The 15,217-nt window shown below is 37.2% G+C and overlaps 1 protein-coding gene across 8 annotated transcripts in view; it reads left to right on the top strand.

Moving 5' to 3' along the window:
- Window positions 1–15,217, top strand: part of RNF111 (ring finger protein 111) — a 126,695-nt gene that overhangs the window by 95,405 nt on the left and 16,073 nt on the right. For all 8 annotated transcript variants that reach the window (XM_078448658.2, XM_078448661.2, XM_078448660.2 and 5 more), the window contains exons 5-6: window positions 2,029–2,223; window positions 11,066–11,385. In XM_078448658.2, the coding sequence (XP_078304784.1) occupies window positions 2,029–2,223; window positions 11,066–11,385 (515 nt within the window). The remainder of the gene's footprint in view (window positions 1–2,028; window positions 2,224–11,065; window positions 11,386–15,217) is intronic.

The following is a 15,217-nucleotide window of genomic DNA, read 5'->3' as shown; positions in this document are numbered from 1 at the left end:
CCTGGTACAATCAGCTCTTGTATGGATTGTTTGCAGCTTGGGTGATCAAAGCTTTCAGTGTATGACTGCTTTGAATTAAGATGTTTATGGAGAGGTAATTTACTCCTATTATCTGCATTTCATTGAACCATGTCTCAGCTTTTATTTTGAAGTGCCATAAATTGTCTGTAAGACAGTGATTAATATATTAGGGATTCATTTAAGATTACTCAAAGTTAATTAAATTAGGATTACTATGTTGGAAACTCTGTGTGTTTTCCCTGTGATGTCTGCCAGCCAGTAAATAGGAAAAGGTGACAGAGTAGTCTTTTAACCCATTGGAATTAGTTCGACCAGAATACTTTCACTGGGTTATAAGTATTCCAGTGATCATTAGATGCCTTCTTCTCCCTACTAGTTTCTCTCATTGGAAGACATCTATCTTATTAAAAGTAAGTCCAAAATATTAAGTATATCAGTTAGACCAATGGTTCTTAAGTGCTGACCATTTTGTGCCCCTGAAGATATTTGGCAATATCTGCAGACATTTTTGGTTCTTACAGTTGGGGAAGAGTACTGCTAATGTCTAATGGGTTGAGGCCCAGGATGCCATTAAACATCCTAAAAGGCACAGGACAGCCGTGCCGGTACTGACTCCCATCTCTAGCAGAAAATTACCCAGCCCAAACTGTCAATACTGCTAAGGTCAAAATGTTAAATACCATTTGCCAATAAACAGAGGTTCCTTCCTCCCCTTTTTATGTATAAGGAAATATATTTGTTTATGCATCCAGAGTACAGTGTCCCATGTAGATCAGCAGGCACTATTTGTGTTTCAGGAATCCCCTCAGCACACTGCATTGTATAGAATAGTTTATCCTCTCATTCTGTATCACATTAAGAGAGTCCCTTCTCAGATCTAATTGTTGTGACTGTGCTTTGGACAGACTTATTTTCACCTTTTAAACAACTGTTTCAGTCGGAAATATAACTTGTACATAAGTTAAGGTCTGCCTGATCAAAAAGAATGAAATCTTGCCATTTGCAACTACATGGATGGAACTAGAGGGTATTAAGCTAAGTGAAATTAAGAGACAAACATCGTATGACTTCACTCATATGAGGACTTTAAGATACAAAACAGATGAACATAAGGGAAGGGAAGCAAAAATAAAAACAGGGAGGGGGACAAAACATAAGAGACTCTTAAATATGGAGAACAAACAGAGGGTTACTGGAGGGATTGTGGGAGGGGGGATGTGCTAAACAGGGAAGGGGCATTAAGGAATCTACTCCTGAAATCATTGTTGCACTATATGCTAACTAACCTGGATGTATATTTAAAAAATAAATTTGAAAAAAAAGAAAAATCTGCCTGAAATTTCTTTTACTTTCTACAAAAATTTTACTTTTGTTGGAAAGCACTGATGATTATCAATATTTGCAAACAAATTTTTGAAAAAGGCATGTAAGAAAGAGACGAACACAGTGTTAAAAATCATAGCTAATGTTTAAGTAGTTCCTATATGTAAACCATTATACAGAGTGCTTTATATGTGTGACCTCAGTTCATCCTAACAATAGTTGTGTGAGGAAAATTCTGTACTTTCCCAGTTCTACAGACGAGGAAATGGAGAGTGTTTAAGTAACTTATCTATGACTGTAGTGTCCATGCAGTCTGACTCTAGAATTCATTCTGTACCAGAGAAAGTGTAATTTGTAATACTGGTCTGATAGCCTGTGACAATGTATATGAAAATAGTAAAGGGGCTTTTACTTTCCTTTTCTCATTTTCTCCTTTGTGATCAGAAAATTTACATAATTGTTACTCAAAAGACTGTGGTAATCACCTGAATGTTAGAATATGCATATATGTTGATTTTTTTTAATGCAGTAATTGTACTTTAGTAGCATGTCATTTTAATGTTGCATGCTAGCTTTATGAAAGTTTTTAAAGTTTAATAATTATAAAAATGTTACCATGAATTAAAATATAACCCATTACCTGATCTATTTTGAAATGCTGATTAAACATTTTGTATTTTGCAGAACCTACTGTAGTACCAACCACTTCTGCAAGAATGGAATCACAAACCACAAGCACTTCCATTAACAATTCAAATCCATCTACCTCTGAGCAGGCCTCTGATACTGCTTCAGCTGTCACTGGTAGTCAACCCCCCACAGTGTCAGAGACTTCAGCTACTCTTACAAGCAATAGCATGACTGGTACTTCCATAGGAGGTATGTAATAAAGTGGGGGAGCACCATTTTTCATTACTCTTTTTAGGAAAAGTATTCTTGTTGCTATATTAGCAAGAGCATATTTGTAGAATAAATCCTATGTGAGCAAAATAATGTCTTTAGAATTAGACTATGATTTCATATTTCAGTTTGTGTGCTATATATTACCAAAGTGTCATAGCTCAACTGAAAGAGATCAGTGAGAATGAAATGGCTGACCAAAAATAAGAGCAACAAAAGAAAAAATAGGTAAATTGAACTTCATCAAAATGTAAAACTTTTGTACATCAGAAACATTATCAAGAAAGTGAAAAGACATGGCCACAGCAACTTCTTACTCAACGTGTCTCCAGAGGCAAGGGAAACAAAAGCAAAAATGAACTACTGGGACCTCATCAAGATAAAAAGCTACTGCACAGCGAAGGAAACAATCAGCAAAACTAAAAGGCAGCCAATGGAATGGGAGAAGATATTTGCAAATGACATATCAGATAAAGGGTTAGTATCCACAAATCTATAAAGAACTTCTCAAACTGAATACCCAAAAAACAAATAATCAGTGAAGAAATGGGCAAGAGGCATGAATAGACACTTCTCCAAAGAAGATATCCACATGGCCAACCAACACATGAAAAAATGCTCAACGTCACTCATCATCAGGGAAAAACAAATCAAAACCACAATGAGATACTACCTTGTACCTGTCAGAATGGCTAACATTAACAACTCAGGCAACAACAGATGTTGGCGAGGATGCGGAGAAAGAGGATCTCTTTTGCACTGCTGGTGGGAATGCAGACTGGTGCAGCCACTCTGGAAAGTAGTATGGAGGTTCCTCAAGAAATTAAAAATAGAACTACCTACGACCCAGCAATTGCATTACTAGGTATTTATCCACGGGATACAGGTATGCTGTTTCGAAGGGACACATGCACCCCAATGTTTATAGCAGCACTATGAACAATAGCCAAAGTATGGAAAGAGCCCAAATGTCCATCAATGGAGGAATGGATAAAGAAGATGTGGTATGTATATATACAATGGAGTATTACTCGGCAATCAAAAAGAATGAAATCTTGCCATTTGCAACTACGTGGATAGAACTGGAGGGTATTATGCTAAGCGAAATTAGAGAAAGACAAATATTATATGACTTCATTCATATGAGGACTTTAAGATACAAAACAGATGGACATAAGGGAAGGGAAACAAAAATAATTTAAAAACAGGGAGGGGGACAAAACATATGAGACTTAAATATGGAGAACAGAGGGTTACTTGGAGGGGTTGTGGGGGAGGGTGGGCTAAATGGGTAAGGGGTATTAAGGAATCTACTCTTGAAATCATTGTTGCAATATATGCTAACTTGGATGTAAATTAAAAATAAATAAAACTAAAAAATAAATAAATAAATACAACTCTGGAAAATAAAGGAAAAGAATGACAGAAGTGACTGCATAAAAATTTAAAATATATGGGCCAAGGGCACCTAAGTGGCTCAGTCGGTTGCACATCCAACTCTTGATTTTGACTCAGGTCATGATCTCAGGGTCATGAAACAGTCTGGCATTGTACTCATGTGGTGGGCATGGAGCCTTCTTAAGATTCTCTCTCTCCCCTTCTCCCATTTTCCCTCTCCCCACCTCCTGGCCACTTGCTCTCTAAAAAGAAAAAAAAAATACAGGTCCTGATACATAACGTAAGCAAAAATTAAAAATCAAGAGAAAATATTTGTAATATATATCAAACTATGAGTCTCTGCAATATCCACCATGACTCCAAAAAAAGGGTAACAAAAAGACAAAATGAACAATGTAAAAATAGCAAAATATATAATGAAATAATGAAAGAACATTAAAAAAAAAAAGAAAGTGAAAAGACAGCCTACAGAGTGTAAGAAAAATACTTGAAAATCATATATTTGATAAGGGTCTAGTATCCAGAATATATAAAGAGCTTACTCACACAGCTCAACAATTAAAAGACAGATAACCCTAGTTTAAAAATGGGCAGAGAGTTTGCGTAGGTATTTTTCCAAAGAAGATACACAGTTAATCAAGAAGGACATGAAAACAGCATACTTAGTTATTAGAGAAATGCAAATCAAAACCACAGAGAAGTATTACTTTATCTTCATCAGGATGTCTGTTACTCAAAAAAAAAAAACAAAAAAACCAAAAAACAACAACAACCAAAGAACAGGAAATCAGAAAATAGCCAGTGTTGACAAGAATGTAGAGGAATTGGAACCGTAATGAACATCTGGTGGAAATGTAAAATGGTGCAGCTGCCTTGGAAAACACTTTGGCAGTTCCTCAAAATGTTAAACCATAGTTATCATATGACCTACAATCTGACTCCTAAGTATGTCCTCAAAAACAATTGAAAATGAGGATAGGGGTTTTTAAAAAAGCTTGATATCCATTTTCTCAGTTTCTTTTTTTTTGTTTGTTTTTTGTTCTTTTGATGTCATATCTATGAAACCATTTCCTAATCCAGGGTCACAAAGATATTCCTGTATGTCATTAAGTGTTTTCAGCTCTTACCTCACATTACTATGTTTCAGTTAGCAATGATACCTCTGGTACTTTCTCCTATGAGATGTTTATTTATTGATTGATTGATTGATTGATTTTCCTATGAGATGTTTAACTGAGCATTAAGCTAGCCTTCTTTGTTTCCTGGACAATGGCACAGAGATAGGAATTTGCTGACCATTTATTAACAGCGATATTATAGACCCTGTATCTCATAGATTGACTATATCTATGAGCATTAATAATGAGACCACCTTATGCTATCATTTTTTAGTTTTATTTTTTTAATGTTTGTTTTTGAGAGAGACTCAAAATAAGATTCTCTCTTATTTTGGGGAGGGGCAGAGTGAGAGGGAGACACAGAATCTGAAGCAGGCTCCAGGCTCTGAGCTGTCAGCACAGAGCCCGATGTGGGGCTTGAACTCACAAGCCGGGAGATGATGACCTGAGCTGAAGTCGGATGCTTAACCAACTGAGCCACCCAGGCACCCTGTTTTTTACTTTTCGTAGTATCTTCCTTTTTACAATATTCTCATAAGTTACATTGAATAGATTAGGAAATTGCTTGTGGCTGGATTAGGTCTCCCTTCTGTGGGAAATTGAGAGTGGAAACCAGAATCCAAGGAGGTTTCCCAAAAGTGTCTTTTAAATACTATATTCTTTGAAAAAAAAATGTAGGCAGAAATGAAATGGGCTAATTTTTATTTCATTTATTGAGTGTATACTCTTTCCCAAGTACTATACTGAGTGTCTTCTGTATTGTTTTATATATTATTATTTAATCCTTAAAAACTTTCTTGTTAATGTAACTCTTCCCATTTCAGAAATGAAGACATCTGGAAGTTAAATACTTTCATCAAAGTCAATAATAATATTTGAGGCAAAGATTTGAACTTTTCTCATTCACTCCTTTCCCCTGGTAGCTTTATGTACTCTCTTGTCTAGGTTTTATGTGACACAGTCCCAACTTTATTTCAATTCTGTCTCAAAGCTTTTATCTCTATTTATTTTTTAATTTTTTTTTTTTTTTCAACGTTTTTTATTTTATTTTTGGGACAGAAAGAGACAGAGCATGAACGGGGGAGGGGCAGAGAGAGAGGGAGACACAGAATCAGAAACAGGCTCCAGGCTCCGAGCCATCAGCCCAGAGCCTGACGCGGGGCTCGAACTCACGGACCGCGAGATCGTGACCTGGCTGAAGTCGGACGCTTAACCGACTGCGCCACCCAGGCGCCCCTCTATTTATTTTTTAAGACTCTTGTTGCTCAGAATTCACATTTTATATCTAACATAGTGATGACATTACTACCTGAATGGTTTTCTCATGATACTATTTTACCTATATTGATGATTACCTTTGGGATAGACTTGTTTGTGTTGTATTTCTCTGGACTAGGGGAATCTTGTTCCAGGCCAAATTGTTTTCTGTATAAACCTGATAGAAGTACATACAGATATTCAGACTATATTAGGAGCACTCAGTTCTGCTGGCTTCATTTCCTGCTAAGACTCTATAGAACTTGTTCTGTAGAGTTCTTTAGATTCTGTTCTTTACTTTGCACCTTCTTGTATATTTCCAACCTTGAATCATTCAAGCCATCTAACTACTCCTATCGAGGTTTTTAGATGCGACTGGTGAAAATCATAGAACTAGGCAGATTGGTGCCTCATAAATTTATGGAATCTAATCTTGGGCTTTTGGTAATAAGTTGCCATAGGGTGATGTATCTCAGTTAATTCCCTGTCCTTCTTCTCCTTCCTTCTTCCTGCCTTCCAAAAGTTTCTCATTCTCCTCAAAACTGTGATTTCCCCAGGGAAAAATAAAAAGTAAATGAAGGTTCTCGAGCACTCATAACTTCCAGCCCTCCATGAAAACCTTTATATCTATCCTTCTCTCCTAATTCCTGGTCCTTTAACTCTTTCCCATCCCTTCCAGTCCCTTTATTCATCCTCTACCTCTTGTCCCTTCTTGTGTCCTTGACCTTGCTTTAACAGTTATCTTCTCTATGTCTTCAGCATCTTTATTGGTTCCATGATCTTAGTATGCATGTGTACATTTGTGTCAAGTCTGTATGCACTTAAAAGGGTCTTCTGTATCTTAAACTCCTTCCTTTAACTTGCTTCTGACTCTTGTTAAAACAAACATGATGTTAAAAAACCTGGCAGTAATCTCATCTCTGTTTTCTCCCACAGCCTTGTTCATATCCTTTTTCCCTGGCCCATCTCATAACTGCACGTTTTCAACTACCTTGTGCAGTATGCCAGTGACCTTACATTTTGTGTTTCCAGAGCCCTCTCTTTGTTTTAAACTTTTATATCCAGCTGCCTATTGGACATCTCCTCTGGACCATTCTTTAGTCACCTCAAACTCAACATGCCCAGGCAGCTCATCATTTGTCTGGCTTTTCCATGTGTTCTTGTTTCGTGCATGCATATCTTATATATTCATTTATTCAGATGTGTTTATTGATTACACACTAATAATCAGGCACTGTCCTAGGCACTGGGAACAAAACATAAATTCTCTGTCCTAACAGAACTAACGTTCTAGTGGATAATAATAGCTAACATCTGTTGAGCTTATAATGTTAGTCCATGATTTATCTGTATTAACTGATTTTTGTGATAACTTACAAGGCAGATTCTATTATTCCTCTCATTTTACAGGTGAAGTTACTTGCCTATGGTTATATGGTAGTAGAGCAAGAATTCAAACCTAGGAAGTCTGGTTTGGAGCCTGCACTCTTCCTTTCTGCCAGAATTTCTGAACCCTGACGTTATTGTCTTTGTGTTGTACAGTCCTTTGTATTGGGGGGTGGGGGGGAGGTGTTCTTGTGCATTGTAGGATATTTAGCAGCATTTTTGGCCTCTGCCTACTAAATACTAGTAGTACCACTTCCCCTCCAGTTGTGACAACCAAAAATGTCCCCAGGTGTTACCATATGTTCCCTGGGGGGCAGCATTGCTCTGTGCTATATTAGAACCCAGTGCTGCTGTTATAATGCTGGTTGATTTAAATCTTACGTTGTTTCCATACTTGATGGTGATCTCCTTGAGGACTAAAGATCAAGTTACTCTCTTCTTAGCACTTAGCTCCATCATGCCTCTTTCCCCTTGTGAGGCTAACTTATATTTAGCAAGGGCTTATTGAGCCACCTACATTGTGCACGCCTATTTCTAGTTGCTGGAGATAAAACAACAGAGGTAGACAACAGCACAAGTTATTTTAAAGACCAGGGCTTTCATTTTCACCATTGTATTTTCCAGTGCCTTTTGTAGATCCTTTACCATGCCATTAGTATGTGTAAGCCTTGCCAAATGAATGAATAAATGCATGAATACATCTCAGTAATCCTGCTAGAATTACAAGAAAATACTTTAACCAGCTTGATGTTACTGAGCTGTGGAATTTATTTCTCTGGTGCAGGTTTGTTATTGGCCAGTTTTAGAGGACACTCTGTGGGCTGATTTTAATAAAAAGGAAGTGTTTTATTTGATTAGATCTTTGTGTTTCACTTCTAATGTATGGCAATTTTCCTTGGTCAGTAATCTCGAACAAGAGGAGATTCAGTTGCCTTTACTTAGGATTCCTAGCCTGTTTGGGCAACAAAGAGTCTCTCTACTATAAGAAAATAGATTACTAATTTAATGGGAAGCCAAACTGTACCCTAAGAAGTAGAACCATAAGGTCAGTCTTCTTTTTGAGGCTGAACTGTTAGTGATATGACCCTTTAAATATGTATTCAGCTGTAAATATATTATAGTCATTATGCTTCCTCTTCTCTCACTCGGATTTTTATATTAGAAATATTTGAAGACAATGAAGGCAAGTTCTTTCTGAACGAATAAATATCCTGTCACTTCAGTTACAGCCTTACTAGTCTACACATCTTTTTTGCTCTGGTTATACACTCTTCTCCTAAATTTTAGAGTTCCACATAATCCTTAAATAACCGGATTTGAAAATTAAAAGCATCTGAATTGGAAGGTCATTTAGTCTACCCGCTGAATGGATTTAGTGTTCCAGAGGTTTTAATCCTTTTTTATAAAGTAACACAATAAATGATACTCATTTGTACACTGTTTTGGCATGGGAGCTGAGATAAAACGCTTAAAATGTTGCCAGAAGTAAAGTTACATAATAGTTATTGCTACAAATATTACACCATATAGAAAATAATTAATGTTTGATTCAGCATAGCAAAGATAGCCTGTTGATCATGGTCTGTTCCTGATAAGCTGGTTGTAACTTTGTCCATGTTATGTAAGAAAATGGAATGCAAATGAATGAAAGTGACATAATTATGGAACAGACTTTGAATCTGCCATAATTTATGTTATAAAAGTAAACAACACATGGGACGCCTGAGTGGCTCAGTCAGTTGAATGTCCAACTCTTGATTTCAGCTCAGGTCACAATCTCATGGTTCATGGGATCGAGCCACGTGTTGGGCTCTGTGCTGTGGTGCAGAGCCTGCTTTGGATTCTCTCTCCCTCTCTGCCCCTCTTCCTCTCGCTCATGTTCTTCCTTTCTCTCTTTCTCTCTCTCTCAGAATAAATAAACATTAAAAGAAAAAGGTACCTTGACCTTCTTTTTGTCTCTCTCTCTCTCTTTTTTTTTTTTTTTTTTTTTTTTTTTGGTTACAAATTATTTGTGATGTTTAACATCTCAACTGATGCTAATAAGGTAGTGCTAATTCTGGAAGGCAAAAAAAAAAAAAAAATTTTTTTTCCTATCCAAGTTCACAGATTCCTGAAGTACAGTTCTAAGATTAAGAACCTTTACAATAGAGTACAAGAAATTAGCCCAAATAGGACAGACTAGGAGCTTGGAGAAAAACAATGTACAGAGATTTTGAATGGAGATACTAACCCCTAACAGGGTTTGGATCACAGACCTTGCCCAGAAGAGAATCAGGAAAGGCAGGTTAGGACATGTATGAGAGGGCAGGCTTGGGAGAATTACAGGGAGGTTTGCTGCAATCAGACATATCAACCAGAGCCTGAAGCACCCCACCCAGATTCATTTTTGTGAGCCTGTAAATTCCCTTTATTATTTTAGCTAGTTTGGGTTGGATTTTCGTATTGTTTGTGAGTAACTAGAAGATTCCAAATTGGAAAATTGACCCAGAAGAGGTTGGCTAGGTTCTATGGGCCAAATAGGAGCAGGGTATCCCTGGTATTGGTTACTCTAGAAATAGAGCCAGAACAGTGGTCCTCCAGAATCCTAAGGGTTCTGAGGAGATGGCTTAGGAGTCAGGCGGGGAAAGGAAGAGGCTGATGTTTGCAGGGGGAAGGCTAGGGCTCTAGGCTCCCCACTTCTCTGATTTTTATATTTTAAGTAAAAATTTTTATCTCCAATTTTATCTGTTTTATATGGTTTCCACATAATATGCAGCTTGGGGAAAGGGTGCTGTTTTTTAGGTGAGTTTGAAGCACTGGGGTAGACTTTCTCAGGGCACTTTTGTAGTTCTTCTGGCATGGAAGAACATACCTTCAAAATAACTCTGGGCATGTGGCAGAGAGCATCATCAGGACTCCAGTGTTTCCTACTTAGAGGATCATAACCTTTTCCAAAAACAATCATGCAAGTTCATTTATTTATTTTGAGAGAGTTTGTGGGGGTGGGGAGGGACAGAGGGAGAGAGAGAATTGCAAGCAGGCTCCATGCTGTTAGTGTAGAGCTTGACTTGGAGCTTGATCCCACGAACTGAGATCATGCTTGAGCCAAAATCAAGAGTCAGACACCTAACCGACTGAGCCACCTGGAATGTTTTAAATTCAATTTAAAGTTAATCATTTGTTATGACCTAGGAAAAGATGATTTCTTTCCATGTTTAAATATCATGGTAGATATGAGCCTTCTGAAGAATTTAGGCTTTCAGAAAAATCCCATTGAAGATCACTGCCTGAAATTATATGATATGCATATTAAGAATGTGGTACTATCATATTCTTATTTACAGAGATTTGAATTTTTAAAAAAAAATTTTTAATGTTTTTTTTATTTTTGAGAGAGAGAGAGAGAAAGAGGTACAGAGAGAGAGGGAGACACAGAATCCAAAGCAGGCTCCAGGCTCCAAACTGTCAGCAGAGCCTGACGCGAGGCTTGAACCTGTGGAGTGCAAGTTCATGACCTGAGCCACAGCTGGACACTCAACCTACTGAGCCACCCAGGTGCCCCTACAGAGATTGGAATTCAATTAACATTCCTTTAGCTCTTTATTTACTTGTACACAGTACCTATTACTTACACAGTGATACCTGATTATTTGATTGTTCTGTGCATTTCTGTTTATTTCAAGATGACTCGAGGAGAACTGCATCTAGTGCTGTAACAGAAGCTGGCCCTCCTGCAATGCCAAGGTTACCTTCCTGCTGTCCCCAGCACTCACCATGTGGAGGGTCGTCACAGAATCACCATGCATTAGGACATCCACACACAAGTTGCTTTCAGCAGCATGGCCACCATTTTCAGCATCATCACCACCACCATCATACTCCCCACCCGGCTGTCCCTGTTTCTCCCTCCTTTAGTGATCCTACTTGCCCTGTGGAAAGACCTCCACAAGTACAAGCACCTTGTGGAGCCAATAGTAGTTCTGGTACCAGCTATCATGACCAGGTATGTGGAATTTGATAAATGTTTCTTTCTTAATTTTTAAAAATTGTGCTTTCCTTGGGGGGGGGGGGGGGAGAACAATACTAATGATGCATTTTATATACTAAAAAAGTCATTTCTATTGCCCTTGCAAAAGTGGCCTAATTTCGTGGTTTGCGATTTTTTTTTTTAATTAAGTCTCTAGGATTTTCCGATGGTCTAAATTATTGCAACTAATTGGGAGGATCAAGGATGTAAAAAATTAGAAGTGATACTGTTTTTTATTCTGAAATGGTTTTTAGTGTTTGTAGTTAAATAAGGTGAATCTGATCTTTGGAATTTTATTTCAGAGTGTTGAAATTACAGTGTCAACGTGATTCATGAGAAATTGGGAAATTTTCCTAGTTTTTTACCTTCAGCTTTTACTCTAGAGCTTCCTTTTATCTCCACTCATCTAGAAATAAACAGCCTTCTCAGATGCAAACCAATGACATGGTTGCTCAGGAGCAGATGAGGTTTTTAGTTTATGGGAAATTGAAATTCTAGTTAAGTAATTTAGTGGATATTGGTGAGTGCTTAAAATGTCAAATAATATTAAATTAGTATTGGTGGTCATATGGAGTAAATGAAGGTCATGTATTATATGCTGTTTTAACTTTTGCTGTGTCATCTCTGTGTATAATTGTGATATAAATCCGAGTGGGTACATACTTAAAAAAACATAATCTCAAGGTAAAGCTGTAACTGACATATACTAGAAAATAGTCAAAAAGAAAATTCAGAGCCACTCTTTGTCTGTATTCCCTGACCTTTCCTAAAGTACTTGCTTCATCTTTTTAAATTTTGATGGTTATCTCTCCTGGATCGGACAGATTAAAAATAACTAAGAGAGAGGGACATTCACTTAAAAAACAAAAGATGAACTGCTGTTTTTCAAGAGTAAATTAGAAAGGGTTTAGTAGGAAATATGATTAAAGAAATTTTAGACGATGTTTTGGTTCTGGTAAAAGTTCTAAGTATTAACATCTACTGATCATCTAAATCTGTTCTGCCTCTTGGGAATGAGGAAGCATCAAGAAAAACTTTGTAGTGGACTGAATGAAAGGTTTTGCTTAAAAGCAAAATTTTCTTTCACTAGAAATTTGAGCTTAAAGGGGGAGTTTATAAGTATTGTAGAAAAATGATGAAGTAAATCTACAGACTGCTCCCATATTCATTCAAGGGCTACCAAAATATGGGCCTTTTGTTTACAGACTCTTTTGTTGAACTAATAAAATAATACAACTAGTTTGAGAGATTGTGTATGTAACATTTTCTTTTAACCCAAGTGAGTTATTTATAGATAGAATCTCTTCCACAGTTTTGTTCATTGTAATATAAATGTAACCTACTCACTTATATCTAATAGAGGTATTTGGACTACACACAGAACTTGGGGAAAATTAAGGATCAGGCATTCAGTGGTGATAATGGGTATGAAGGAGAAAAGAAAGTCAAGTTTTGACGGTAAAAACAATTTGGAACTCATATAGACATTTAGAGGCCTCTGAAATCAGCCACATGCTCATGAGATAACATCAGGTATCTCCAGTTGAGACTTGTGTGGGCACAACAGGAGGTGGAGGAGTGGGGGGAGCAAACTGATCTGAGGATTTCTGATTGTGTAGATGTGTTACGATTAGTGCCAGGTTGTGGGTAGGCAGAAAAAGTTGAGGAGGATTAGGCCTGATAGCAGAGAAGGTTCCGCAGTCACTTGACTCTCTAGCCTTTACTGCTCCTTTGGATGTAGCGTTCTCTTTTGAGAGAACAGTTCAGTTAGTGTTTTGCATTCCTTATCACCTTTGTAAATTAATACTTGCATTTCTGTACCCATCTTGCTTACCCACTCTTTTCCTTCTAGAGTAAGAATTGACTGAACTGTTGGAATTGTGAAGAGGGTTCTCTTTGTAGTTTTTTTCCCCTTTCTCTTTTGATTCTTTACTTTTAACTTTACCCTCATTTCCTTCTAGGAGGATATTCACCCTACTTTACTCACCCTCTGCGAGTGTTCTTAATCACTGACTGGAGAAAAAGATAGGAAATTTGCTCATCTTCATAGTATGTTGATAATCTAGTCCATTTGCCAAATCTTAGCCTAAATAGGAAAATAGGGAAGGGATATAAATTCACAATCTTACAGTATTTTTCTTAAGCCTTATTCCCCAAATCAAGGGACATACATTGTATTTGCCAACTCAAAAGAAAGAGCCCAGATGTTTGCTTGATTGTAGACACATGATACGGAAGAAGAAAGGAGTTCTTTTTCACCTTCCCACTGCTTCTCCTGAGCCATCATTCTCCTTCCCTTTTAACAGTCCGAGCTCCTTTTGTTTCTGTTATCCCTAGAGCCAGAAGTCCATTGCAAGTACAGAGACCACTGTGATTCCTCTAAGGACTGCTGGGTGACTTCAGCCTCTAATAAATGCAGTTCCCTAGCTTTCTTCATCTCCAGCTCCTCAGCTTCCAGTATTGAACAGTTCTTGCATATAATTTCAAATAGAACATCAAATTATTATTTTCTTTAATTACATTTTATTTATTTATTTATTTATTTATTTATTTATTTATTTTAAATTTTAACGTTTATTTATTTTTGAGACAGAGAGAGACAGAGCATGAACAGGGGAGGGGCAGAGAGAGAGGGAGACACAGAATCTGAAACAGGCTCCAGGCTCTGAGCAGTCAGCACAGAGCCCGACGCGGGGCTCGAACTCACGGACCGTGAGATCATGACCTGAGCCAAAGTCGGATGCTTAACCAACCGAGCCACCCAGGTGCCCCTTTAATTACATTTTTAAAATTATAGCTATACGCAACACTAAAAACTTGTATTTAAATTACTTAAGAATTGGGGTGCCTGGGTGGCTCAGTCGGTTAAGCGTCCGACTTCAGCTCGGGTCACGATCCCGCGGTCCGTGAGTTCGAGCCCCGTGTCGGGCTCTCGGCTGATGGCTCAGAGCCTGGAGCCTACTTCCGATTCTGTGTCTCCCTCTCTCTCTGCCCCTCCCCCGTTCATGCTCTGTCTCTCTCTGTCTCAAAATAAATAAACGTTAAAAATAAATTATTTAAGAATACAAAGGGACAATTTGGTTTTTGTAATCTGCCCTAGAGTAGATTGTGATCAAGTGAAGTGTTTTTCTTAGGACTTTTCAAAATGCTTTGGGGGAGAAACTTAATTACTGGTGAATAGACATGGAATCTAGAGTCTGGTTTATTTGTCAGCTTAGTAAAGGGACTTGTCTTAAATCGTATTTTTAATTTTTTAGTAAATGAAAAGGTTATGAGGCACAGCTGGCTCATAGTTCGTCTTGAATAATCTTGCACCCTTTATTGTCTTGGATAATGTTTGCGTTATTAGAGTTTTAGTTGAGTGCTTGCTATACACAGTTCAGAAATAGGACAGACAAGCTTTTACCTGAATCCTTAATCTTCATTGGTGTGGTTTTATGTTTTCCAAAGGAGTCCTAAATTAATAATCAAAATTTGAGGGTAAAGAAGAATATGGATGTATTATTTTAAAGTTTATTTCTCTCTAAGATCTAGAGGATGGAAGAGAAATAGACCTTAAAATAATATATTAATTAATTTTTGTTTATCTTGTATCGTGATCCTATGCTTGAGTTTTAAAAACTGATATAACCACTACAGTTTTTACAATCCAGGATATACATAGTATTTTTTTTTTTTTTGTACTGAATAGGTCTTCATACTAAAAATTTCACCATTTTGAAATTTTTAATTCAGAGATTCTATTTTTCTGGTTTGCATTTGGAATACTTTTATAATATAACATGAAACAGTGTTTGGACCAAACTTT

The sequence above is a fragment of the Panthera onca genome, chromosome B3 (assembly GCF_046562875.1).
Source record: "Panthera onca isolate mPanOnc1 chromosome B3, mPanOnc1 haplotype 2, whole genome shotgun sequence".
Taxonomy (NCBI): Eukaryota; Metazoa; Chordata; class Mammalia; order Carnivora; family Felidae; genus Panthera; species Panthera onca.
Note: the sequence above shows the minus strand (reverse complement) of the source record. Positions and strands in the feature narration are given on the sequence as shown.